This window comes from Gopherus evgoodei, chromosome 2 (assembly GCF_007399415.2).
Source record: "Gopherus evgoodei ecotype Sinaloan lineage chromosome 2, rGopEvg1_v1.p, whole genome shotgun sequence".
NCBI lineage: Eukaryota > Metazoa > Chordata > Testudines > Testudinidae > Gopherus > Gopherus evgoodei.
In genome coordinates, this window is record NC_044323.1 from 2,720,435 (window position 1) to 2,746,865 (window position 26,431).

Here is a 26,431-nt window from a genome sequence, read left to right on the forward strand (position 1 = left end):
ACCTTCCCTGAGCGATTTGCTAACACCCAAGTAAAGAGGTTACAAAAGTCTGTTCTTGCCACACCGGTTCCCAAAGTTTAGCTCTTGCATAAAACTGTTTTCTGATTTGTTAGGAAACAAGAGGCAGCCTGCACCGCTTAGAACTTGGCATGTAGGGGGCGGGGGGCTGCCATTTGACCAGCCCTGGACTGCAAAAATGTGTACTCAATACAAGGCTGCGGAAATGTCTGCGATGCATTTTCAAAGCAGAAGCGGAGGAAGAGTTGAGCAATTCTAAGCGCTCTTCTCTGGGCTGGCAGCTTCTGCAGATTGGCCTGTTAGCTGGCATCAAAACCTGAGCCTTTATTCCTAGAGCTCCAAACCTGCCAAGAGGGTCTAGCTCCCACTCTCCGCTGCCTCGGGATAAACCAGGAGCAATGCCACAGAAGTTATGGACTGACAAGGGTGCGAAAGAAGGGAGAATCGGGCTCAGGACCTTCATGTAACTGTAGCTGGCAGGGAGCTTGCCTGATCTGATCATTTACATCATCACAGTGAGGCTTCAGCAATTCAACTGCAGCGTGGCCCAGCTGTTTGCACACATGGGCCAGAAAACTACCCTGTTATGGCCAGCCAGGTGACAAATCGTGGTCACTGCCCTCGACTGGCTAAGAATTAGGCACCTTCTATTAATTTTATTACCGTCTCCACTACCCCCTAGCCTGTCTGCCTGACCCACCCTCCTGTTATGCTTTGTCTTTTAGACTATCAGGGCTTTCGGGCAGAATCTGTCATTTATTACATCTCTGTTTAGAGCCTGGCACAACAGGCCTACACCCTGCTTGAAGTTTTGGGGCACAAGCATTTAATGAAAATCACATGGTAAGTAACTTCTTCTGTGCTACTTACTCACTCGGTACCTGCTGGCTTGTGCAAAAGAGGGGTTTCCAGGCGCAGCAGGTGTTACACACACATCTGCTAGATGCAGCTGTCCCCGGCTGTCCCATAGAGCTAAAAGAGCCAACACTCAAGAGCATGATCCTGCATGCTGTGCCACTGATTGTTTTTAATCACAACTCTCTAGGGATTTCAGCTGAGAGTGCAGGTTAAAAGCCAGCACTGGAGTTGCTTCTGAGGGTCTAGATTAGGGATTGGCAATGTTTGGCACACGGCCCGTCAGATTAAGCCCCCTGACGGGGCGGGGTGGTTTATTTACCTGCTGCATCCGCAGGTTTGGCCAACTGCAGCTCCCACTGGCTGCAGTTCGCCGCTGCAGGCCAATGGGGGCTATAGGAAGCTGCGGCCAGCACATCTCTCGGCCTGCGCTGCTTCCCGCAGCCCCTATTGGCCTGGGGCGGCGAACCGCAGCGAGTGGGAGCCACGATCAGCCGAACCTGCGGACGCAGCAAATAAACAAACCGGCCTGGCCTGCTAGGGGGTTTACCCTGGCAGGCTGCGTGCCAAACGTTGCTGATCCCTGATCTAGAAGTGCTTGCAATGATTCGGATGCTTATTCAAAGAGATCCACTTACTTTTTTTCCTTTCACACCCTTAGAAGAGTTCACTGACTCTGGAAATATTTGTCACTGGTCCTGCTGGGCATTTCTAGCCCATCGAAGGCAGAGATGGATTGAATTGGTAAGATCATACTGCATCATTCTCAAGGCCTAGCTGGGCTTTCCTCACTTCCAGCCCTAAGTGGCTGGGTGCCACAGAGCTGTTTCAGTCGATCGAGATTTAGAAAACGTCCTTTGTTAATATGCTGTCCCTTCCAGTAACCCATTCTGTAAGCACAGTTAACAAGACACGCCCAGTCACGGGCTTACCAGGTGTGGCGGGGCACGAGGTGTTGCTGTCCCAAGCGGGTTTGTATTGGTTGAGTTATTGCTCCCAGAGAAGCTACTTTTGCAGGCGGGCTGCGTTCACACCCCACAGCATCCCAGGCCATGGCAGGGCCACTGACAAGGGACTCATTGAGTTGCTCTGAAGCCTCAGGTCCAAGTCTGCTTTCACCGAAATGGGTGGGTCTCTCCACCCCTGACTGGGTATGTGGGCATGGCCCTGGGGTCTAAGCCCTGGTGGTGAGCGTTAATAGACTTTCTCCTTTCACTCACGCGGCAGAAGCCTGTGTTTTCAGAGGCCAAGGGTGAAGGTTCTACCCCTGCTGCAGCATGTCTGTGATTTAGCTGTAGGGTGTCTATTATCTTCAGCCCAGAAACTCATTCCACTGTGGCTTTGTCTTTCCCCGCTTCCCTTCCCAGCAGTTAACCGCCCCCTCACCCCCTACTTCCCAGGATCGAATGGCTCCAGGTGATTGCTGTCACACACTGCTATGGCCCAGGGGGCTCTAAGGGTCAGGTACGCACTCCTGGAGGGACCGTGGTGAAGGGCGAACAGCTCCTGGCATGGGGGAAAGTACCATCCAGCGTGTGTGTGTGATCCATGCACAAAGCGAGGGGAGTTGGCAGGTTGCTCAGCCCAGCTCTGGGATACGGACATGAGGCACTGGGCGTTACCATAAGGGTGGGCTCTGGAGAACACTGGCAACCTGCCCTTTGATTGGCTAATTAACTACACATCTCTGCTGTGGTTTGATCCTTCCCATCCCCACGTGTCCTTACCCCTCGCTGGGGCCCCTCTCCTGACTGCTTCGGTGCGGGATCAAAAGAGGGATTTTCGTGGGAGGTTACCTTAGGGTGTGGAAAGCACACAAAGCTGACTGGCACGATAATCTGCTTCACACAGGACCACACACCCCGGGCTCATCGATGGAGGGGAAAATGCACGTTAGGAGCTTAATCCTGCTTGCTTTACTCATCCATGGGCTCTCATTCCCTGCAGTGCTCGTGGGAGGACAGTGACCATGCCGTGAACTGTAGTGGCCCAGGGTACTCAGAGCCGGGGGATAAATAATATCAGAGAAGGACATTTCCCTGCCTTGCCCTTACAACTAAACTACTGGAAGAGGAACGTCTGGGCAGGAAGGGAGGGAACCTTTGTTTAACCACAGGGGAGTTGCCCATGATGTGAAAGTACCTCTCAGCACTAGATGGAAACCCCCCAGTTTACTACAGCAAGGCCAGGGCCAGTAGTCACTTCCCTGTTTATGTAAGAGCCTGGGACCTGTCCCCAGCTCAGCAACTGGCCCCATCTATGTTCAGATGCATATGGCTCTTCTAGGTAGCCCAGGGCAGCCTGCAGTAATGCTGGCACAACTGCACATTTAATTTGCACACGCGTCCAAGGATTGCATGCTTAATTCAGGCAAGTGCAAGGTGACCAGCTGAGTGTCTAAATGATTGTTAAGTATCAGAGGAGTAGCCGTGTTAGTCTGGAGTATTCACCCATGAGAGCTCATGCTCCAATACGTCTGTTAGTCTATAAGGCGCCACAGGACTCTTTGCTGCTTTTAAATGATGGTTGGCATGCATACATCCATGGTTTGCAGCGCAGAGGCCGCTGCCACAGTGACATGGTCACAAATAATTGTGTGCAGATTTCTGAACCCAGCTGATGCTTTGTAGGATTGGTGTCATGACATGTAGGGATTAGAGGACCGTGGAAGGGTCCTGCTGCTGGCATGCCCCCTTCTGGCTGCGCATGGCATACCAGGCTTTCTTCCTCTAATGTCCCCATGGGACGGTTGCTCCAGTCCCTGCGGTGGTTTGCTCATTTCATGACTCGGCCCTCTGGCCAGGTCACAGCCATCCCTTCCGGGGTAACAGACAGTCCAACAAAAACAAACGCCTGACCCCCTCTGCTGCCCTTGGTTCTGGCCCCAGTGGCCGGTAGATGATTTCCCCAGGGGTTCACGCCACCCTACCAAAGGCTGGTAGGGGAACCCAGGCCCGTCCTTTACACTGGTTCCAGTCCAGCGACCCTAGCAGAGGCAGTCAAGGACAGGGTGACCAGATGTCCCGATTTTATAAGGACAGTCCTCATTTTTGGGTCTTTGTCTTACATAGGCTCCTGTTACCCCCAACTCCCTGTCCCAGTTTTTCACATTTGCTGTGTGGTTGCCCTAGTCAAGGATCACATCAGACTCCCTGTTGCTAGCTTCCCTCTAGACTTCTCCCTACCAACGGTGTCAGCAAGGAGCGAATGCTTGTCCTGCCAGGGCCAGGACGCACAAGGCTCCCCCCGGAATACCCCATCAACCCACCAAACAAAAGTATAAACAAACCCACTTCTGCCCTCCTTCGGCTTGAGCTTTCATCCCCCCGAGCCTCAGGGGAAAACCTTCCAAGGGTCTCCTTGCAGGTCCAGATCCTGCCTCAGTATCAGAGCTCATCACTAGAGCCTGCTCCAGCCCCAGAGCCTGCTCCATGCCTCTCCGGGCCTCTTACCGGACTCCCCTGCAGAGCCCACTCATCCCCTGGGCTCCCTCCTGATCTCTCCACTCTAGTCCCAGAGCTTCTCCCTGTCCAGACTTCCTGCCCTTAGAGCAGCCACCCCACTCCTCTGCCAGCTGTGACACATGGGGCTGCCCCTGCCCCCCACAGCTGCAGCCAGCTGGGTTAATTGGCCTCTCATTAACCCTGTTACAGCCAGGATGGGGTATATGTGTCCCATCCCAGGGCCAGGCAGGAGCAGGTCCCCCTTGTGTACACACACACACAGTATGCTAGCTCACAATCTCAATCAGGCCCTTTTCAGTTTCTTTCCCTTGAGTTGGGCAGGGGGATAAGAGGTATTTCCTAAGCAACACCCACTTGTGATGCCAAACTGCAGCATCAGAGCTGGCATTAAAATGATGGTCACTGGGCCCCTGCGTTAGCTCGGCACTGCAATGAATGGGGCAGGAGCTGTTGTTTCAGGCTCTCTGCAGGCTCAGGCAGACATTGTTGCAGAGGGGACAGATGAGATCGCACAGAACAAGATGGCAGTTGGGGAGATGTGGTGCTCCACCACGTTCCTGGGCATCTCTCACCCGGACCCTGGGAGAGAAGAGCTAATAATAAATGAAATGTATGGCAGGGAGCTGCACGGCCACTTGTTCCTTCTTCCTTCGCAGCTGTTTGCCCATGCCAAGACAGACAAATGTTTAGCAATATGCACAGCCCCAGCATTGTCCCTTGTTTGCGCTGAGCTGCTTGTTTTGCATGTACCAGCAGATTGGCCAAGGGAGATTTCCTGTAAAAAACAGAAAAAGCTTCGGTTTCCGGGGAGCCCAAGGACATAAACAGTGAGTCATGAGTCTCCCCGTAGTGGAGCGAGATATAAAAGGGCTTCCCTCAGGAGGCAGGATGGCACTCCACTGGCACTGCCTCCAGTGGGCCCAAGGATGGAGACCTGCTGCCGGTGCCTCCTGCTGCTAGGCATTGTGGCTGCAGCAGCCACCGCGGTGCCTTCTCAACACAAGACGCTGAGCTATGAAGAGGCCGTTGCCCTGGCTGTCGATTTCTACAACCAAGAGTCAGGCATAGATCATGCCTTCCGGCTCCTTAAAGCGGACCCACAGCCTGAGTGGGTAAGTACCAGCTCACTCTCTTTATGGTGCTATGCCCTGGCTGCGGCTTGAAACCAGGCACCAGAATCAGACCCTCACCCACTAGGCTCTTCGCTCCCACAACCCAACTCCCATCTATTCAAAACACAACCCAAGAAGCTTTGAGATATTCACACCAGGTTATAACACAGCAACTTCCTGCCTTGTAAGTCTATAATCGACAGAGCCCGGTTGTTGGGCGGGATCGAACCTGGGACCTCTGAAGCTTAATGCATGAACCAAAAGCCACAATGGCTGTTAGCTGAGGCTGTAGCAGACCCATTAATCTCTAACGGGTCTCGGTGTCACTAGAGGGGACAGAACACCACACCCAGGAGGTGTGCGGGTTACATACCTCCCTAGTGAGGAAAGACATCCTGAGCTTCAGAGACTTCCCAGCTGAAATCCCAGACGAGCCCCCACTTGTAACACCAACAGAGCCCCAGTCGTTGTCGTGTGGGATCAAACCTGGGACCTCAGTGCTTGAGCCTCTACTGCATGAGCTAAAAGCCTCATGGTTCTTAGCTAAGGTGGTAGCACTCATTACGCTCTAAGTGGTCTCGGCGCCACTGGAGGGGGCAGAACACCATATCTAGGAGGTGTGAGGGTTACATAGACAACCACGAGGGGTTGTAACGCAGCCTTTCCACAGGATTTGTTAAGATAGGGATCGTTTTCTCTCTAGGCAAAAATTCATGATAAACCTTAATATTACATATATTGCAGAGCTCTCTCTACATATATGTCCAATGGAGAACCATGCAAGAAGAGAGGAGTTTTGAATTAAGGGCCAGGTGTTCAAGCATTTGGTTGTGCAAAATACAGAGGTGATAGCTAGACTATTTGCACATGTGATTGCTGGGATTGCTTGTGCAAACTGGTAATTGCATTACCAGCAGGGCCGGTGCAACCATTTAGGTGGACTAGGTGGTTGCCTAGGGTGCCGAGATCTGGGGGCGCCAAAAAGCGCCCCCCAATTTTTTTTTAAATGGTTGTGCAGCTGCTGCTGCTGGGACAGAGAGGAAGTCTGAGATGCCGGCGACAGCCGGCAGCATAAGGTGTCCCCTGGGTCAGGGCGCCTCCGTGGCAGCCCAGGGTGTCCCCTGGGTCAGGGTGCCTCCGCGGCAGCCCGCAGTCCAAGATGTCCTCTGGGTCAGGGCGCTGCCAGAGGGGGCGGCAGGCAGCTCCCGTGCAGCTGCCGCAGTAGTGCCTGCGGGCGGTCCGGTGCTCCGCGGCTTGGGTGGAGACACCGCAGTTGTGCCTGCGGACGGTCGGCTGCGTGCGTGACTCCGGTGGAGATGCCGCAGTTGTGCCTGCGGATGGTCGGCTGCTTGCACAGCTCCGGTGGACCTCCCGCAGACGCCACTGCTGCAGCTCAGGCTTCCCAGTCTCCCCTTAACCTTTGGCAGGGGGCCCTAGATACATACTAGTCTCAGTGCCCCGTTTCGGGGTGGGGAGAGTTCATCCCCCCTGAAGTTGTAGTTTAGTACAATTACATCCAAAGATGCTATTAGAGTCTATCCGCATATGAAGGTTCCTGTAGACCAGAGGTGGGCAAACTACAGCCTGTGGGCCACGTCCGGCCTGTGGGATCGTCCTGTCCGGCCCCTGAGCTCCTGGCCTGGGAGTTTGGGGGGTGGTCAGGGGCCAGGGGTGTGGATAGGGGTCGGGGTGGTCAGAGAGTGGGGAACAGGGGGGTTGAATGGGAGCAGAGGTCCCAGGGGGCAGTCAGGAAGGAGGGGGGGTTGGATAGGGTAGCGGGGGGCAGTTAGGGGCAAGGGGTCCAGGGACGGTCAGGGAGAAGGGGTGGTTGAATGGGGGCAGGGGTCCTGGGGGAGCAGTCAAGAAGGAGAGGGGGAGTTGGATGGGGTGGGGAGTCCAGGGGTGGGTGGAGGACAGAAAGCAGGTGGGATGGATGAGGCGGGGTCCCCTGGGCTGTCAGGGAACAGGGGGTGGATTGGATGAGGCACAAGTAACGATCCCCAGCTATTCTACCTAGATCCCCTTGTGCTAAGTTTTATCCCAGTCGGTTGCAACTCCTTTCCTCTGAGTCTCACCCTAACACTCTGTCTTAGTCCTGCCCCCGAGCCACTCCTGAATGTACCATCCTCCTCTCACCCAAGTAACAGTCTCCTTGGAGAACGAGCTCTTCATGCTCTGTTCCTGTGCTCTGTGGGCCAGACACAGACAGTCCTGCACTGGGAGGGGCTCCAATCACAGTTCTGACTGGACGCATCTCTAATTGCCCCATGTGGGCACTGCAGGGGATTTGAACTTTCAGGGTCTGGAGTTAGGAAGCCACTGGACAGACTCCCACTGATTTCAACAGGCTTCAGATCCAGCCCTTGCTGATTTGTGCCCTTTTTGCCCTCACATGGCTTCCCTTGGGTTCCAGACACACAACTGGGTCTGAATTTGGCTCAGGCAGTAAATAAATTTAGATAATCAGCAGTGATATTTACAGCTATTCTCAAACCCAGACGTGAGTGCAGTCACTAAGTATGGGGAATCTAAACACAATTACATGTGGCTGTCCTAAGCAGATCTCAGGCACATACAGAGTGTAACAGAAACGTGTCAAGCCTCACCCTTCACACTGAGAGTATAGCCAGTAACATCACCCCCTGCACGGCCTCTCCAGGTGAAAGTTACCCCTGGGCAGAGGGCCAGCCCAGGGCTATGTACCACTGAAGTCCCACAGACGACCTCTGTGCTGCGTAAGGCTCTCCATGAACGTTCTCTGCTGGTCATCTGATTTGCTGTGTCCATCATACAGGAAGGCTGGCCCTCGACTCGGTTACAACCTCTTGATTTCTATGGTCAGACAATCATCCATTAATCTGTCTTGGTTCCTGCCCCATGGGCTATTTCCCTGATGGCTCGGATGCTCTTTCAGTCTAGTTACACCTGTTGTGGAACACCTGTTTGCTGTCTGCTCGGAGACTTATTGCTCCTCATGGCCTATGAAACATGTCTGCAAGCAGGGGAGCTGGACTAACTTGTGTAGTGGGGGTGCTGAGAGCCATTGAACCAAACCCTGTATATAATGGAGTCCATTTCAAGCCAGGGGGGTGCAGCAGCACCTCCAGCACCTATGTCCGCAAGTGTCTTTCTCAGCACAGGTCTAACACTGCAGCAGCCCCCGGTAGTGCGGTCTGGTCTCCTACGCTGCTCTGCCAAAGGGCCTGCAACCTCACCGCTAACCCAGTCCTGAGCACCCCCCCCACCCCCCATGTAGCTTCACAATGCACCTCAGGGCTGAGCTGCAGCTCCCTTGCTCTTCCATCCCTGGCCTCTCTTCCCCCCCACCCACCCATCAGGGCATATGGATCCTGACCTGCAGCATTCCCAGCCCTGGGTGTCCTCCATCTCTGCCAGGCCACCTCACCCCTTCTGCTGTTCCAGTCCTGCTCCCACCCCACAGTTCCGCCTCTGGCCTCGTGGGACCCCCCTGCTCAATTTTTCAAGGTGATGGATATTGCATGAGGGACTAGGGAAGTGATGGGCTAACAGCAAGATCAGGGAGAAGAGCCCAAAAGATGGAAAAAAGTGTCCCCCCAAAGCCGTCTTCTCCCTCAGCTCAGGGTGTGGTGCTGAGCAGCCCAAGTGGGGGCTGCTATGGTCCCAATGCGCCACCAGGAGGCCTGCACAGCCCCTCTGCATCCAGTGCAGGGAAGGGCCGTCCTATTGCCCCACTAGGGACTTTGTGGGACCGGTTTGTGCACTTGGTTTTCCTGAACACTGTTGCATCTTGTGATGGGCACAGTCCTGTCCCAATCAAGAGAAGGCTAACGAGCCCCTCTGGGCTCAGCTGGCACTAACTAAGCACACAGCAGTGCCTGGGACATTCGGGGGAAACATGCTTAAAAAGGGAGCTCGTCAGGGGAAGAGGTGGCTCCCTGGCGCAGAGTGGCTGGGCCCTGGAGTTCGCTGTCTCTTACAGTGGGGTCTCTGAGAGGAAGACAGCATGTGCACTGCCCCTGTCATGGTATAAACCCTCACTCTGAACCTTAACGTCCAAAAGATGGGGTACCAACATGAATTCCTCTAAACTCAATTACCAGCTTAGAACCTGTAGCGCTGCCACCAACCAGGAATTCCAGTGCCTGGTACACTCTGGTCCCCCCAAAACCTTGCCCGGGGACCCCAAAGACCCAGACCCTCTGGATCTTAACACAAGGAAAGTAAACCCTTTCCCTCACCGTTGCCTCTCCCAGGCTTCCTCTCCCTGGGTTACCCTGGAAGATCACTGTGATTCAAACTCCTTGAATCACAAAACAGAGAGGACAATTCACCTTCCTCCCTCCTTCTCTTTCCCCCTCCCAGACTCTTCCTGAGAGAGAGTAATCCTGGCACAGAGAGAAATCAGCCTCTCTCTCCCTTTTCCCTCCTTTCTCCCCACCAATTCCCTGGTGAATCCAGACCTTGTCCCCTGGGGTCTCACCAGAATAAAAAACCAATCAGGTTCTTAAACAAGAAAAGCTTTTAATTAAAGAAAAAACAGTAAAAATTATCTTTGTAAATTTGAAAAAAAAATGGAATAGGTACAGGGTCTTTCAGCTATAGACACTGGGAACACCCTCCCAGCCTAAGTATACAAGTACAAATTAAAATCTTTTCAGCAAAATACCAATTTGAACTCCTTTCAGCCAAATACACATTTGCAAATAAAGAAAACAAACATAAGCCTGACTCGCTTTATCTACCTAGTACTCACTAGTCTGGACTTATAAGAGCCTGTATTGGAGAGATTGGAGAGAAACCTGGTTGCACATCTGGTCCCTCTGAGAACCCAGAGAGAACAACCACCAAAAACTAACAGCACAGCACAAAACTTCCCTCCCTCAAGATTTGAAAGTATCCTGTCCCCTGATTGGTCCTCTGGTCCTCTGATTGGTCCTCTGGTCCTCTGATTGTCCCCTGACCAGAGGACCAGCCAGGCTTACTGAACTTGTTAACCCTTTACAGTCAAAGAGATATAAAGTACTTCTGTGCTATTAACTTTTCTTATCTGTTTATGACAGCCCCCCACAAGGACTCGCCAGACGAGGTACAAACTGATTGGTCCCAGAAGAACTCAAAGATGAGCCCTGACCTGGGGTTTAGCCATATCTCATGGCCACAAGTTAGCCAAACCTGTAGAGATCCACTTAATCAGAATGCCCCCATATTTGTGAATCCGGGAAGACTGGAGGAAGTTTCCCAAAAGCAGAAAGGACTTTAGAAGGGAGAGACTCTGAAAAAGCCCAGGCGGAGCCTGGCAAAGCCCCGGCCTATCACACTTCCTTCTGCAGAAATCTCCGCTGGCGAAGGTGCCGATGCAAGCAGAGTTGGAACTCTGACCAGCTGGGATCGTGGAGTTAAGCTGCACACCCCATGTTTACGGCAGCGTATGGCTTTCTCTGTCCTGCAGGCAGCCTCCCGTACGGCTGTCTAGCAGGCAAACCCACTGCTAGCTGGATATCTCACTGCACCCACTCTGCTAGTGATCCTCCTGGGGAAGTGTACCTGCTTCCCCAGGCAACCCTGTTGAACTCAATGGAGCAGACCCCCAGCTGATGTAACTGAGCACAGCTCCATTTGGGTCAAGGGAGCTATAGCCATTTATACCAACAGCCCAGAGGATTCAGCCCAGTCAGGGCAGGATCTGATGCATTGTGTGTAAAAGTATTTCTGTCCTGGGTGGTTATGGGTAGACAGTGGGGTGTGGTGGGCGGGGAGGGAGATGGACCGACCAGTGTGTGCGTCCGTTTCAGACGGCTAGGCACGCTCCTGGGCAGCTCTCGCATGTCGTTTGATGGCTGAATGCCTCCTTGAGTTTGGCGTGTGAGAGTCACTGGCAAAGCAGAGACCTAGCGGATTTGGAAGCCAACAGTCACATGCACCATGAGGTAGACATTTCACAGCACCCCTGTGCCAGTGATCAGACTGGGACAAATTTACCTGCATGCCCTAGTCACTCTAGTGAAATCAGCTGGCCAGACCTGGGAACGCTGTACAGCCAGGAGTCGAGTCCTGTTTAGAACTGGGGCCCTGAACTTACAGCTTTGCTGCAGAACCTGGGAGATCTGGGGTTTGTGGCTCTGTGGCTGTTTGCCTGGTGGATGCAACCCAGGAGCTGAAGAACTTGGAAGCATTGGGGTTCCCATCCCTGGAGCAGCCTATGTGGTGGGGCTACCCCATAGCCACAGATCCAGGAAGTCCAGGTCTTTCTTTCCTGTGTCCCCACTCCCCAAATCCTAGAGACATGCGTGTAGGGCATCCTGCTGGTCTGGCCAGCCCAGACTTTGTCTTACACAGAACTGAAGCTTTGTTCTTTAGTCAGGCTCTGGTTTATACAGATGAAGGGATGTTGGTGGAACTCCCCGAAATGGGGACGAAACCCTTATGTAGACCCTGCTCGCTGGAGCATTGGGAGGGTTGATTAGGCAATGGCTGAATATGTAAAATGTAATATAAATTCTGCTATGGGAGCACACTATTTAAAACTGAACGAGCTAGAGCCGGAGGCTATTGAGAATGGGTCTCCCATTTTCACAGCACTGCAATGTTATGGCAGTTGCAGGTTTGCTTTCCAAATGCCAGGGCATTTCTTTTGCAAATGTGGAAAGTGGAAGTTAGTTGGGTAACATCCCCAGTGGCTCGCTAGCTGGAATGGGGTCTCCTAGTCCCTTTAACACAGCAAAGAAATGAGATCCCATTCCCACAATCACATGCAGAGACAGACAGACCCTGGCACCTGTGTGGAACCCCACAGTCTCCAACAGGGTCCATGTGGGCATGGGGGGCTGTCTGTGCAGATCTGACTGCAGGATCAGGGGCTAAAAGTTGCAGCTCTCGCACTGTTCAGACTAGCAATAGGGTGGACATTTTTCCATAGTGAGTGTAACTGGTCACGGGAACCACTTACCTGGATTCTCCATCATTTGCAGGTTTTAAATCAGGACTGGATCGCTTTCTAAAGGAGATGATGCTCTCACTCCTACAGGAGTTACAGGCCTGAGGAAGAAATGGCTGGCTGAGGTTCTTTGGCCTGTTCTGTGTTCCACAGCAGGTCAGACTAGATGATCACAATCATCCCTGTTGGCCTTAACAGCTGTGACTGTATGAAAGCTATGAAGGTTGGCAGCAACGCTTCAGTAACACATCTGTTGGGGTTCCAAATTCCTCTCTCAGGGAGAGCTTGGAAGCGCCCTCACTGCAGTAAGCATCACCGCTGATTAGCTTCAGTTTATTCTGTGGTCTGATCCTCCTGGGCCAAGTTAAGACCAATTGTGTGTCTGTATTCCAAGGGAAACTGTGTGGGCAAAAATGGCACAAGTAAGGAAGCGCCGGATCTGAAGCCCTTTGAAATCAACGTCCAGTGACTTCAAAGGACTTTGGTTCAATTGTCAAGATCCTGACGCTTAAAAACGCCCACTACTGCCCACAGAGGGGCAATCAGAGATGCGTCCACAGTGAGATCTGTGAGTGGTGCAGCTCCCAGGAAGGTCTGTCTGAGCCTAGCCAGCAGAGCCCAGGAACTGAACAAGAAGGGTTAGTTCTTCAAGCAGATCGTTACTTGGGTGAGAGTAGGATGGTAAATTAAGAAGGGGCTGATGAGTGGGACTAGGACACAGGGGTTAGGAGTGATTTGGAGGAAAGCAGGTGCCGCCAACTATGATAACAAAGAACATAAGAACGGCTGTACTGGGTCAGACCAAAGGTCCATCCAGCCCAGTTTCCTGTCTGCCAACAGTGACCAATGCCAGGTGCCCCAGAGGGAGTGAACCTAACAGGTAATGATCAAGTGATCTCTCTCCTGAACACAAGGTATTCCAGGTAGACCATATGGAGGAAAAAAACAAACCAGAAGATGAGGTTTATTAGGCTGTTAAAATTTTCAAAAGCTCTCAATTTCATTCCGATACGGAAGGAAAACAAATACAGAAATCTCTAGTTTGTTTGTGAAACTGAATTTTTGTTTTCTGGTCAGGCCTAATGATTAATCCCCCTTTTTAGAGGGAGAAACTGAGCCAGAGAGAGCTATTACATTTTCCAGTATTAATGCATCTTTTTTTTATTAATGCCCTCTTCACAGATACCTATATTTACTGCAAAAGTTGCCAGTCACATTTTTCAGTTAGTGTGGAACAAAACTAGAGAACATCCCCAAATCTGAGTGAAGCTGGAGTTCCAGGATAAGTTCTGGGGGTTCAGTGAACTAGGGTTCCGCTGCACAGTTACAAGCAGAACTCACTGAGATGTCTGAACGACATAAAAGCAGCCACATTACAGAAGCAGCTTCAGGAATGAGACAGCCAAACTCTGCAGGCTCCTAAACTCACAGACTTTAAGGCCAGAAGGGACCATCTTTATCATCTAGGTGCCCTGCAAGATCAGGGTTAAACCCTAGTGCTGTAATCGAACTTTCAGAGCAACCAGAATTCAATGGAGTTACAGGCTCCAACCAAGATCAGGGTCCCACTCTGTGTACACATAGTAAGAGACAGTCCCTGCCCTTAAGAGCTTATAATAAAAATGGGCAATACTGAAAGAGGGTGGGTGAAATGGAAGGATCATTATTTAGAAGTGGGTAGCTGAGGGCCAGGGGGATAAAGTGACTTGGCACCTTCATACAAGCAGTAGACACTCTTTGCAAACTTTTGAGCCATATTCAGTGAACAAGCATCCAAACGGGGGCTCAAGTACAACTCTGCATCTAAACTAAACCTTACGGGGACATATGCAAGGCTATGGTGACCAGACAGCAACTATGAAAAAAAATGGGACCCGAGTGGGGGGTAATAGGTGCCTGTATAGGAAAAAGTCCCCAAAAAAGGAACTGTCCCTTTAAAAACGGGACATCTAGTCACACTACGCAAGAGGCACTCGCTGGGGCTAAGATGAAAGTTGGATGGAAGGATGTTTGTGTGATTCAGGTGTTACAACTATACAATTAATAATAATAAGTGAATTAAAACATGACGACTCAATGATCAAACAGGCGACTAGGGGAGTATTATTAGACATATTAAGAATTTCTAGTATTTCAGCTACTAACCGATACAGAAGCACGTGATATGAGCGCACTGCCACCCAACCCCATGGGACAAAGCAACCGTTTTAATTTAAATACCAAACCCCATCTGTCCTGCCTGGATTACAAAACCACAGCTAAACGGTCAGACAGAATGTGCAAGAAATAAGCTGAAAAAAGAATCCTGAGACTTCCTGTTCTCATCCCGCAGCAGAATCCAAGGAGACTGCAGAGCCAGCAATACCGTCCACACTGTTTATTGCATTTTATGTGGGAGGGAAAGTATTGTGAGAGCCCCACCCAGAGGGCACAGAGAGTGTGCTTTAATCACACAGAGGATTAGATCTGACTGTTTGATTGCTGTGCTTGACAGAACTGCAGGAGCAGTGGATGAGCAGTAAGTGGTCAGTGTGATATAACCAGCCCTTAGTAACACATATGAGATAGTGTCTTACAAAATGTGACTCCCAAAATGAATTTAAATTGTGTGGAAAGCTGGCCCAACAGAATTAAGACACGTAGCTCAGCCTTTCCCAGCGCAGAGGCCCCAGGACAGCTCCCCGCCTCACCATGCATTGTTTAGCAATAGGTGCATGTGATTTCTGCAATGTATTTGAAAACATTTTCCTTTTCCCCTAACCAGCATCTCCCCTGTGCTTGCCCTGTCAGGGTGGCCAATGGAAACATCCTGCAGACGGATTGAGAAAAGCCATCGATTCAGGGAGGACGAGAGCAGGCAGTCAATGAGGCATTAGCCCACCTGAAGGGGGCAGTGTATAAAAGGGCTTCTCCTGGGGAGGGGCAGGGCTACCCACCCAGCTCTCACTGAATCCCACAGGGCACAGGATGGAGACCTGCCTGAAAGTCCTGCTGCTCATCAGGGTGGTCACAGCAGCCCCCGCGCCATCATTGTCCCCTCTGCCAACCCACGAGGATGCAGTTTTAGCTGCAGTTCAGATCTACAACCAAGAGCCAGGCACAACACTGGCCTATCAGCTCCTGGAAGCTGAGCCGCAGCCAGACTGGGTGAGCGACCTGGGAAATCGCTTTGTGGCCTGTGTATATTCGATGCTGCTTGAGCTCGTGGAGCAGGTCAATAGGGAATCGCTGCCTCTGATGCTAGACTCCTGTACCTACAGTCTGGTATTTGCACCCTTGTTATTATCCAGGGCTGATTTCTGGTGGTGCCAGCTATGGGCTAGGTACTTTCCAAAGAAGATGATTCCTGCTCCCAATCCAAGTAGGCAGATGTTAGGGGAAGGAAATATCAGGGAATTTATAGACAAGTGAACTTGAGTTACTGTAAGCAGCATGGGGTTTTAAGAGGGAGCAAAATATGTGGAGGTTTGCAGTCACACGCTACTTCCCTTTATGACCACACAGCAGCTTCCTGGTCCCGCCGCAGATGAACTCTGGTGTCAGGCCCCTCATTCCGATTCAGCAGGCAGAGGATGTTTCCATCTGAATTATACCGTGAGCAATTCAGGGCAGGCAGTATCTAGGGGTTCCTTTCCATTGATACAACACGGAACTGGCTCGAGCCCCCACCCAGTAACCTGGGAAATTTACACCCCACCCCTGAGTGCCTCGGAGAGGCAGTATTGCCCTGCTCACAAGCACAGAGTATGTGTGTAGAAAAGAAACTTAACTGAAGGAGGGAAGTAACTCGGCATTAATTTGGAAAACACCACAAATAGGGCTCATAAACATAAACCATGAGTAAAAGACCCACCCCCAAGGAAGCTGGGCAGTGTCCTTTTCCCCTCAGGTTCTTAAGTCCAGCAACTGAAGTGTCCCTTTCACGTGCCCAACCCTTTTCTGCACCCCACTGAGTTGAGTGACTCACAGTTGAGAGATGCATCTGCAGAGTTCACTTCCCTGCCACTCTGAGTGGGGTAAAGAGGTACCTTACTCGCTGCCGGCTACTCTGCTGGCCGCTCACTGTCTGCTTCTGCTGGTTACCTGCTCACCATGCCTCTCTGTCAGCCGCCCTGCCGGCTGCTCATCACACCTCTCTGCCACTGCCCTGCTGGCTGTCTGCTCACCGCTCTCGCAGGGCCTCTCCACCAGACACCCTGCTTGCTGCTCATTGTGCCTCTCTGCCATGCCAGCCACTCAGTCACCAGCTATCAGACCTCTGCACATCAGTCTAGTAAATTTCAGCTCTTTATAGACTTGGCAGGAACAGTGCCCCCCCTCTTATGTGATTTCAGCTCTCCATGATTTTTAGCTTAGCAGGCAGGGCAAGCTCTGATTGGCCATTTAACATAACAAAGGCTCCTAATGAAGCCTATTTAGCTCTAGTCTTTGAACAATGGGGAAGAACAGGTTAAACCAGTCTAGGAAAGACCCTTGAGGGTCTACAGCCTCCTAGCCAGAAATATCTGTCCTCACCCCTCCTAACAGCACAGAGCTGTGACATTTGAGCCCCTGGCTTAATGAGGTTCTTTCAGCTGAGGGTGGCCCCTTCATTTGGGACCAGTTAAGCACAGTCTTGCTTTCCTATATTCCTACAATAATTACAACATTGGCAACCATATTTCACTACCTCTGCATTCAGTAGTGAGGTGATTTGTACCTAATGCCCACCAAAGTTGATGACTTTAACACTGCTGTATCTGATGAATATGTAAATAGAGCAGGAGCAAACTGTATTTACATAAACAGCCCCAAGTCTCTCCCACTCCCAGCTAGCCGCCAGGGAAGCATTCATTCAGACTCAGTTTACAGACGTTCTAAAATCCTGGCCCATAGCTAACAGAAATACTCACTCCTTTGTATTCCAGTGGCTCTCAATAGCAGGAGCTGGATTTTGTTCCTTCTTGTGCATCATCAACAGCACCTTGTTTAATGTGTTCCTGTGACGAGGCACGAGAAGGAACAGCAGGGTTTGAGCTTCAGAGCAAAGTTCAATTTGTGGGACTGACAGGTTAGGGAAATAACCATTGTTCAATGAAAGGCTTGAACCTGTGAGCTGCTGAGCAGCCTCTACTCACACCGAGGCCAGTGTAAGTTGAGTGCGCTCAGAGCCGTGCATGATCAACCCCAAAAGGAAGACACTTGGGGGCCCAATCCTGCAAATATTGGCACACACAAGTAACTTCTGCAAGCCAGGAACCTACATATGAAAATTACCGTGAGGCAACAAGCCCTGGAATCCCAGGCGCTCACTTGGAGCGTGTCACTTTTCAAACCAGAATTGCACTTTCAGGAATTAAAAGACATACAGAAACTCTGAGCAACTGGATTTTCTCAGAGAAGGGCAGGATGGGGGAAGAATTGCAAGATACTTATTATTTATTCAAAACCTCACCTGAAGATAATGGGGCTACTCCAGAACTAGCCTACAGCACACAAAGTTACATTTCTGGAGTAATCTTTGAACAGCATCTGAAACATGCTAGACCCTGGACAAAAGCTGAGAATGATTATTAAAAACATTACTTCAGAGAACTAGAACAAGTCAATGTTACATTCTGCTTAGACTGGAATCTCTTTAGGGCAAGGGCCTTGCCTGCATGTGTGTGCAAGCAGCGCCCAGCACAATGCAGCTCTGTAAGCATGCGGACTCACCCCTGCAGCACCTCCTGCTGGTCTCTCAGGGAATTAGCTCAATTTCCAGCCCAGAGCACCCTCTGCAGGCTGGTGATCCACTACCGCTTGGCCCCTGGGTCCCTCTCTGAACTCTGGTGCCCTGTTAGCTGGGTTGCTTCCCCTAGCAGTAACTCCTTTCTCTTTGGGTCTCCCCTTCTCAGGAACCCCCCACCCACTATCCCCACCTCACCTCAGTATAAGGCAACTGCCAATCATCATCTAGCCCCCAAGCCCTGGGGCAGACTGCAGTATCAGCCTACTCATCACCGGCAAGGTTGGGTTTGGACCTGCTGCCTTTGCCTACCCCTGGGCTGCCCTCTGCAACCCCCAGTACCTGTTGGCCTTATGCTAGGCCACAGCCTAGGGCTTTCCAGGCTGGAGCTCCCCTGCCTTTCCCCAGCCCTGCTCCATTCAGGTACCCTGCCTCTAGCTCCCTGCAGCCAGGCCCTTCTGCCTGTACAGGCAGAGGAACACTGTTTGGGTGCCTAGCTCCCAACCTTTTTATACAGGCCAGCTGTGGTCTGATTGGGGCATGGCCCAGCTGTGGCTGCTTCCCCAATCAGCCCAGCTTTTAGAGCTGCAGCCCTCTTCAGGGCTGCTTTTTAAACCCCTCAGCGCAGGAGCGGGTAACCACCTGGCTACAGGCTCTGATGCCAGTCCGGGCCTCTGGGTGATACTGTAACACAAAATAATAATAAAATAAAAATAATTAGGCCAAACACCAAAGTGAAGCTTGGTGCCTTGCTGCTCAAAGTGAATGTTAATTTTGTTTTTTATTGAATGTTTTCTTAGGACATGTCTTCAAAAACTATCCAGCCGCTGACATTCACTGTTCAAGAGACAGCGTGCCTGGTATCAGAGAAACATGACGTCAACCAGTGTGAATTCAAAGAAGATGGGGTTGTCATAAACAGATAGCTAAGGGTTAATGTCTCTTTCACCTGGAAAGGAGTAACCTGAAACACCTGACCAAAGGACCAATCAGGAAACAAGACTTTTTCAAATCTGGGTGGAGGGAAGTTTGTGTGTGAGTTCTTTGTCTTGTGTCTGACCCTCTCGGCTATGAGAGTGATTTTTCTATCTCCAGCTTTCTAATCTTCTGTTTCCAAGTTGTAAGTACAAAGATAGGAAGACCATAGGTTTGGGTTTTTTTGTATTTACATGTGTGTAGTTGCTGGAATGTGTTAAATTGTATTCTTTGTGGATAAGGCTGTTTATTCATATTTCTTTTAAGCAATCAACCCTGTATTTGTCACCTTAATAGAGAGAGACCATTTTTATGTATTTTTCTTTCTTCTTATAAAGCTTTCTTTTTTAGACCTGTTGGAGTTATTCTTTAGTGGGAATTCCAGGGAATTAAGTCTGCAACTCACCAAGGAATTGGTGGGAGGAGGAAGTCAGGGGGAAAATCTCTTTGTGTTAGATTTACTAAGCCTGACTTTACATACCCTCTGGGTGAAGAGGGAAGTACTTGTTTTTCCAGGACTGGAAACAGGGAGAGTGGAGTCCCTCTGTTTAGATTCACGGAGCTTGCTTCTGTGTATCTCTCCAGGAACCCAGGGAGGGAATACCTGGAAGGGAGAAGGGGGGGGAATGGTTTATTCCCCTTTGTTGTAAGACTCAAATAATTTGGGTCTTTGGGGTCCCCAGGGAAGGTTTTTGGGGGGACCAGAGTGCCCCAAAACACTCTAATTTTTTGGGTGGTGGCAACTTTACCAGCTCCAAGCTGGTACCTAAGCTTGGAGGTTTTCATGCTAACACCCATATTTTGGATGCTAAGGTCCAAATCTGGGAAATATGTTATGACAGGGGTAAGGCTCACCTGCTGCAGGGAGACATCTCCGTCCCTAAGCCGCGAGTTATATGGGCCCGTGGTGCCTGTGCTCCACCACCAATGTTTGGGCTTATATTTTCAGAGCTGGCCCATCCATAGGACGGACCGGGGCAATTTTGGGAGGCACCACATTTCATGGGGATGCAGGATCCAGGGCGGCCTGGGGGATTAGCCGGGGGCCTGGCACTGGTAGCAGCAACCCGACCCCAGCCCGCCCTGCTCTGACCTGCCTCTTCCCCCCTGCTCCACCCTCTCCCTGCCCCCATTCCACCCCTTCCTCAAATTCCACCTCTTTCTGGCTTCCGTCCCCTCCCCCGAGCGACGCCAGGAGCTGGCGGTGTGGCACGGAGCGGAGAGAAGCAAGGCGGGCTGGGACCAGGTCGTTCACTGCTGCTGGAGCCATGCCCCCTGCTAACATCCCAGACCATGCTGGAACCTGCATCCCTCTGAAGCATGGGGCCCCTCAAAGTGCAGGGCCCAGGGCGGTTGCCCCAGTCTGCCCTATGGATGGGATGGCTCTGCTTGCATCCATTCTGGGCACCACCAAAAATTATACAAACCTGGCACCCAGGTCTCCATCTGCTCTTTTATCTCACTGATCACCCAGCTGCACCTTGAGTTGACCAATAGTATCTCTCAGGTCCCCAAGCCTCAAAGAAAATGTATATTTCAACCAGAGACATAAGGAAGGAATGGGGCTATGGGACAGTGCCTTTTCTGCTGTAGCATGCTTACTGAATCATACATACATGTCACGGACAAAATACATTCATTCATCCAACCTCTAATTATAGGTCTGCATGGTTTTTAAACTCTGGTTTGCTATTGTCAGCTGGAGCACTGTTCTACCGGGAAACCCTCACTGAAGTCAAAAGAAAGCAGGAAGAACCTCATGTATAACATTACTTTTTACACTAGCACTTTGACAACTCTAATGAGATCAGGGACCCCGGTGCCAGGTGCTCCACAGACACAGTCAGACAGTCCCTGCCCCAAAGTGTTCACCATCTAAATAAACCAGACAGGCAAAGGCTGGCCAAGAGGGAGCGCTCTTATCCTCGGGTCACTGGTGGGTGATGTGACTCACCCAAGGTCACACACCAGGTCAGTAGCAAAGTGGAGAATTCGACCCCACTCTCCCTAATCTCAGCCCAGCGCTGTAACTGCAAGACCCTGCTTCCAGTTCCGTAAGCATGCTCTGCCCTAACAGCAATCCAGCCTCGCTTGGCTCAACTGAGCGTAGATTTTGGCCCATTCTCTCCCTGTCTATATCTACATTTACCCATATGCTGTTCTCTGTGGGGCCCTCTCACTCAGCTGGAGTAGACAAGGAATCCCACAGACCACATAGTGACAGCTCACAAAGTCAGGTGGTATTGAACACGAGCCAGAGTTACACAGATTGTGAGCCCCTCGGGGCAGGGACCTTCCTCTGTACAGGACCTCACATAACGGGGTCCTGATCCACTGTGATGTCCAAACCAGGCTGGAGGCTGGGCCTCTCAACCTTCTGCTGAACTTGTGACCAACCCACACTGGGAAGCAAGTCTCCACACGTGAGTGGCCTGAGTGGTAGCGCTCCCGGACAGTAAGATGCTGAGGTCTCTTTGACCAGCTGCAAGGGAGAGAAAAGACTGCTCTGGATTCTTCTCCACTGAACAGGACCCCCCTTCCATCATTATCAAATGTGAGGTGGCATCTGAGGAGGTGAGTGGCCTAGATGGCCTCCTCTCTGCTCACGGCTGGGCTGATGCAGGGTTAAGGGTTTCCCTTGCTGAGATCCTGGCCAGGTATTTCACACTGACCAAGTGTTCCCAGAACAAGTGTCCAGCTCATCTGCTGGCAGCAAGTTGGCAAAGGCCTCCTGCCACATGAGCCTGGAGATGGAACCTACAGCCGCCAGCAGAACCGCAGGGAGCAAATTCTAATCTCACTGGGATACGTAAGAAAACTAAAGCTCTATACAGTGCCTGGATGTGCGGCAAGGGCTGGGGAGGCTCCTCACCACCTGCCTTTGTCCGACAGTAATATTTACATACATTGTATGATGCAGACACTGAATGGCCTCTGGTCCCACACACCAGGCAAAGGCCCCAGCATGGGCCCTCCTTCTTATCCTAGAACAGGGACCTGCCCAAGGTGGGCGTAAGGGTTACAGACAGCAAAGGGGGAGGGGATAAGAGTTGTTTATAATCCTGCACCTTCAATGACACACCTCTAGCATGCTGTTCCTCCAGCAAGCAAGCTCCTGCCTCTTCCTGAGCCACAGAGCGATGTCACCCTCTGCCCAAGAGCTCGTTGGCAACACTCACTCCTGAAGGCTACACTTCTCCCCAAGTAGCCACCTAGGCCTTCGGTGACACTGGTCGGATGCTCTCTGTTGTTCTAAGGAGGGCACGTGCTACAGGGGAGCGGGCACTGGGCTGGGACTCAGCAGCTCAGGGTGCTACTCTTTGCCCTGCCACTGAACAGCTATGGGACCTCAGGCATGTCACGCTGTTACCGTCCCACCCTTTGCCCACGTTTATCTTGAGTGTAATCCCCTTGGGGCAGAGATGGTCTCTCAGTGTGTGTGTACAGTAACAACTGTAGCCCTGATCAAAGGTGGGGCCTCTAGTCATTGCTAACCAACGATATACAAAAGAGAACAAACGAACGTTCTCTGAGCTGCAGGAGCCAGTATCAGTCTGTGTGGAGATGGTAACCCCTGACCTCTTTTCCCTCTAGCCTAATGTCATCTCACAGGGCCGCTGAGGAAATATTAGTAGGTTTATTCATCGAAACGCCTGGAAGCTTATTCAAATTGGTCTTGCCCGTACCAGCTAAGAAGATCCAGAAAAAGAGGAGATGAAAGCGAGCTGATGCTACCAGACCCAGCTGTGGCTCCATTTCTCCTCCACTGGAAGCACTGTTGGAAGCAAGGCTCATAACAATCTGAACAGCTTCAGAGTATCTGCTGCTACATACCGCATAGCACCTGTTTCAGTGCTGCTCTACGGGGCTCCTCTGCATAATAAACTGCCATGCTGCAAACCTATACTGTTGTCCTCTTCTTCCATATTCTAGGAGGAGATTAGGGATGTGAACCAGAGTGAGTCACCTCACTGTGCTACTGGCCAATGAAAACCCCGAACTAGGAGTCACACGCCATCCTCATTAAAGAGAACCAACCCCTGCCCTATTGCAACAAAGATCCAGACACTAAGGCCCAACTCATTAATAGTGACGAGCAATATCGGGTGCTCAACACAGATGGCCTCAAAGAAAGTTTTCAGAAAGTAGTGAGCCTCCACCATCTGAAAATGAGGCCCCTTCAATATCTCTCTTGTTGGGCATCCAAATTTTGCGCCATCCAAAACCAACAGTCACTTGGGAAAATTTAGGGCCCAAGGTATGTAATACTTTAGACTGGGACTTTCATTCATCTACCACTAGATGGCACCAGGTGGCCTCAGGTGCAGTAGAGGGAATGGGTGTAATGAGCACACACATCACTGGGGATCTTAACTGGGTTAAGAGTCACATCCATCGTGGATTCCCTCAGCCTCCCTGATTTACTGCAGGTTCCAGCCAGACAGTGGGTAACACCCTCTGCCCTACTGGTTTTATGACCCAGGTAGCCCCATAACCCCCAAAGAAATCACTCCCTGCAGGTTTAGTACACTCCAGCAAGGAGGGACTGACAATGTCCTGTGTTAAAGGCTTGATGGTCACTGGTCCCTTTGCAGACCCTCTGCCATGGGGGGAATTTTTCCCTAAAAAACAAGATGGGGCTGCTCCAAGGTTTCTCCCAACCAGGCACACCCGTACAGAGTACAGGCTCCCAGCACTGCTTTCAGCATGGTGTTGATAATGAAAGAGGACCCCACAGCTCCTTCCCACGTTCCTGTACACAATCCCACAGGGACAAAATCCCAAAGCAGGGTCATTAAAGGTGCAAATTCCATCGGACTGAAAACCCTCGAGCTCTTTGGCCTGACAACAAACCTGATTCTGCCACCCTTATGCTCTAGCCTTAAAAATCTATCAGTTGAAGTCATGAATGATATGAAGTCTCATGAGAGGCAATATGGCTGCATCAGGCACTCTTTAGTGACCTGAACATTATAAAGTGAAAACATGGACAAATTGCTATGGATGAGTAGAAAACAACCCAAGAACATAGGAAAAAACCAGGAAGGCTAAGACACAAAAGTTGTTACACTTAGCAAGGGACATACCGGGCAATAAGAAGAGATTCTATAAATACATTAGGAGCAAGGATAAGGGGAAGGAAAATGCAGGTCTACTATGTAGGAGGGAAAGGGAGCTAATAACAAAGGACATCAAGAAGGCTGAAGAGTTGGATGCCTATTTTACATCAGTCTTCACTAAAGGGATTGATTGTGATCAGATGCTAGGGGAAGGAACACAAGCCAGACTAGGGAAAACAGATTAAAAATATTTAAATAAATTAGATGCTTTTAAGTTGGCCAGGCCGGATGCTATTCACTCTAGGGTACTTGAGGAACTAGCTGAAGCAATCTTTGAACCAGTAGTGATTATCTTCCAGAACTCCTGGAGGATGGGTGGGGTCCCAGAGGACTACAGAAGGGAAAACATGGTACAGTACCTCTCTAAAAAAGGGAACAAAGAGGACCTGAGGAATTACAGACCAGTCAGCCTAACTTCGATAGCTGGAAAGTTACTGAAATATTTATTAAATGATCTATTTATAAATGCCTAAAGTAGAACAGAAAAATAAGTAGTAGACAAAATGGACTGGTCAAGAACAAATCATGCCAAATCAGCTTAATTTCTTTCTTGGTTACACTACAGGCCCATCACATGGCGTGAAGCAGTAGATGTGCTATATCTTGATTTTAGGAAAGCTTTTAACACAGTCCCACATGACATTTGCAAAAACAAATGAGAGAAATGTGGTGAAGATGAAATGTGTGCAACACTGGTTGAAAATATAGTAATGAATGTTCACTATCAAACCGGGAGGATGTATTTAGTGAGGTTGTCCAGGGATCTGTCCTGAGTTTGGTACTATTCAATATTTTCACTAATGATCTGGCTAATGGAGTGCAGAGTATGCTTACAAAATCTGCAGAGGACACCGAGCTGAGAGGGGTTGCAAGCACTTTGGAGGTCAGACTAGATGATCATAATGGTCCCTTCTGACCTTAAAGTCTATGAGTCTACGAGGATTAGAATTCAAAATCACCTTGATAAATTGGAGAATTTGCTGTAAGTGAGAGTTAGGTTAGATATTAGAAAATACTTTAACTATAAGGATAGTTAAGCTCTGGAATGGTTTCAGCATTAACTTTTGATACCTTTCCCCCATCACCCTCGTTCCTGGGCACCCGCAATTTAAGCACACACTAAACATTCCAGGAAGCACCCACCAGTCTTACGGGGTACCTGCCACGTCAAAATCTTTCTAACACTTCCACGAAGGTTGCGCCCCCCCTTGGACAGAAGGCCCTGTCCGTTTGCTGAATCAGAATCCGTGTCAGTTTAAACTCAGCCTATTTATACCAAAAGCCCTTTCTCTGCTTGTCTCTGGAAACCCCAGTTTGAACCAATCTATTGAAACCAATCCAGGAGCATGTGCCTTTCTAGAAGGGTTCAGTTTTAGTGACTCACCTTAATCACCCCCCGAATCTTTGTAGTTCTGGGAGGAGGTCTGGTACCCCTCCCCCAGGGAGTAGGAAACTATCACACTGAAGCCATTCCTAGTTTTAATGCATTGGTCCCCAAAGATCCTGCAGGGGGTCGCAGTAGCTGTCACATGCAGTTCTTCTCCCTCAGCTCAGCATCTGCTGCTGAGGAGTAAATGTGATGGCTGCCGTGGCCACAGTCAGCCACCAAAAGGACTATGAGGCCTTTCCCCATCCAGTGCTGAGAAGGGCCGTCATGTCACCCCACTAGCACACCCCTGATTGTCACTCTGACCTTGGGGGATTTGTTGTTTGTACACTTGGGTTTTCCCAAAAGCTGCTGTTCCCTTGAGTAGGAAACATCTGTTGGCAAATGTGCAGGGCAAGCAGAGATGGGAACTTAAATCAGCTCGGATTGTGGGATTAGGCTGCACACCCCACGCTCAGAAGAGTGTACGACTTTCACTCTCCTGAGGTCAAGAGCCCTTGTGGCTCCGTCAGTGATACTCCCCACCAGGGAGATATCTCACTGCATCCACTCTGCTAGTGATCCTCCTGGGACAAATGTACCTGCATCTCTAGGCACCCAGGTTATAATCACTGGAAACCTCACCTGATGTAAATAAGCACAACTCCATTAATTCAATAGATCAAGAGGCACTGTTCCCAGCAGGGAATTTATCCCAGAGGTAGGGTATGATTTTTTCCCCATTGTTCATGAAGGAATGTCTGCCTTGTGAGATTGTGTGTACAGAGCGTGTGTGTGAGTGTGTTGGGCGAGGGGGACAAGACTGAGAACTATGAGCATACATTTGAGACTCCTAGACACACTTCGGAGCAACACTCGCTTGTCATTATATGACTAA

General features: G+C 50.6%; 1 protein-coding gene across 1 annotated transcript in view; it reads left to right on the top strand.

Moving 5' to 3' along the window:
• Window positions 1-769: 769 nt before the first annotated feature.
• Window positions 770-26,431, top strand: part of LOC115647273 (cathelicidin antimicrobial peptide-like) — a 34,060-nt gene continuing 8,398 nt past the window's right edge. The window contains exons 1-4 of the mRNA XM_030554175.1: window positions 770-861; window positions 1,535-1,617; window positions 5,091-5,449; window positions 18,873-18,997. Coding sequence (XP_030410035.1) covers window positions 5,264-5,449; window positions 18,873-18,997 — 311 coding nt within the window. The 5' untranslated portion in view covers window positions 770-861; window positions 1,535-1,617; window positions 5,091-5,263. The remainder of the gene's footprint in view (window positions 862-1,534; window positions 1,618-5,090; window positions 5,450-18,872; window positions 18,998-26,431) is intronic.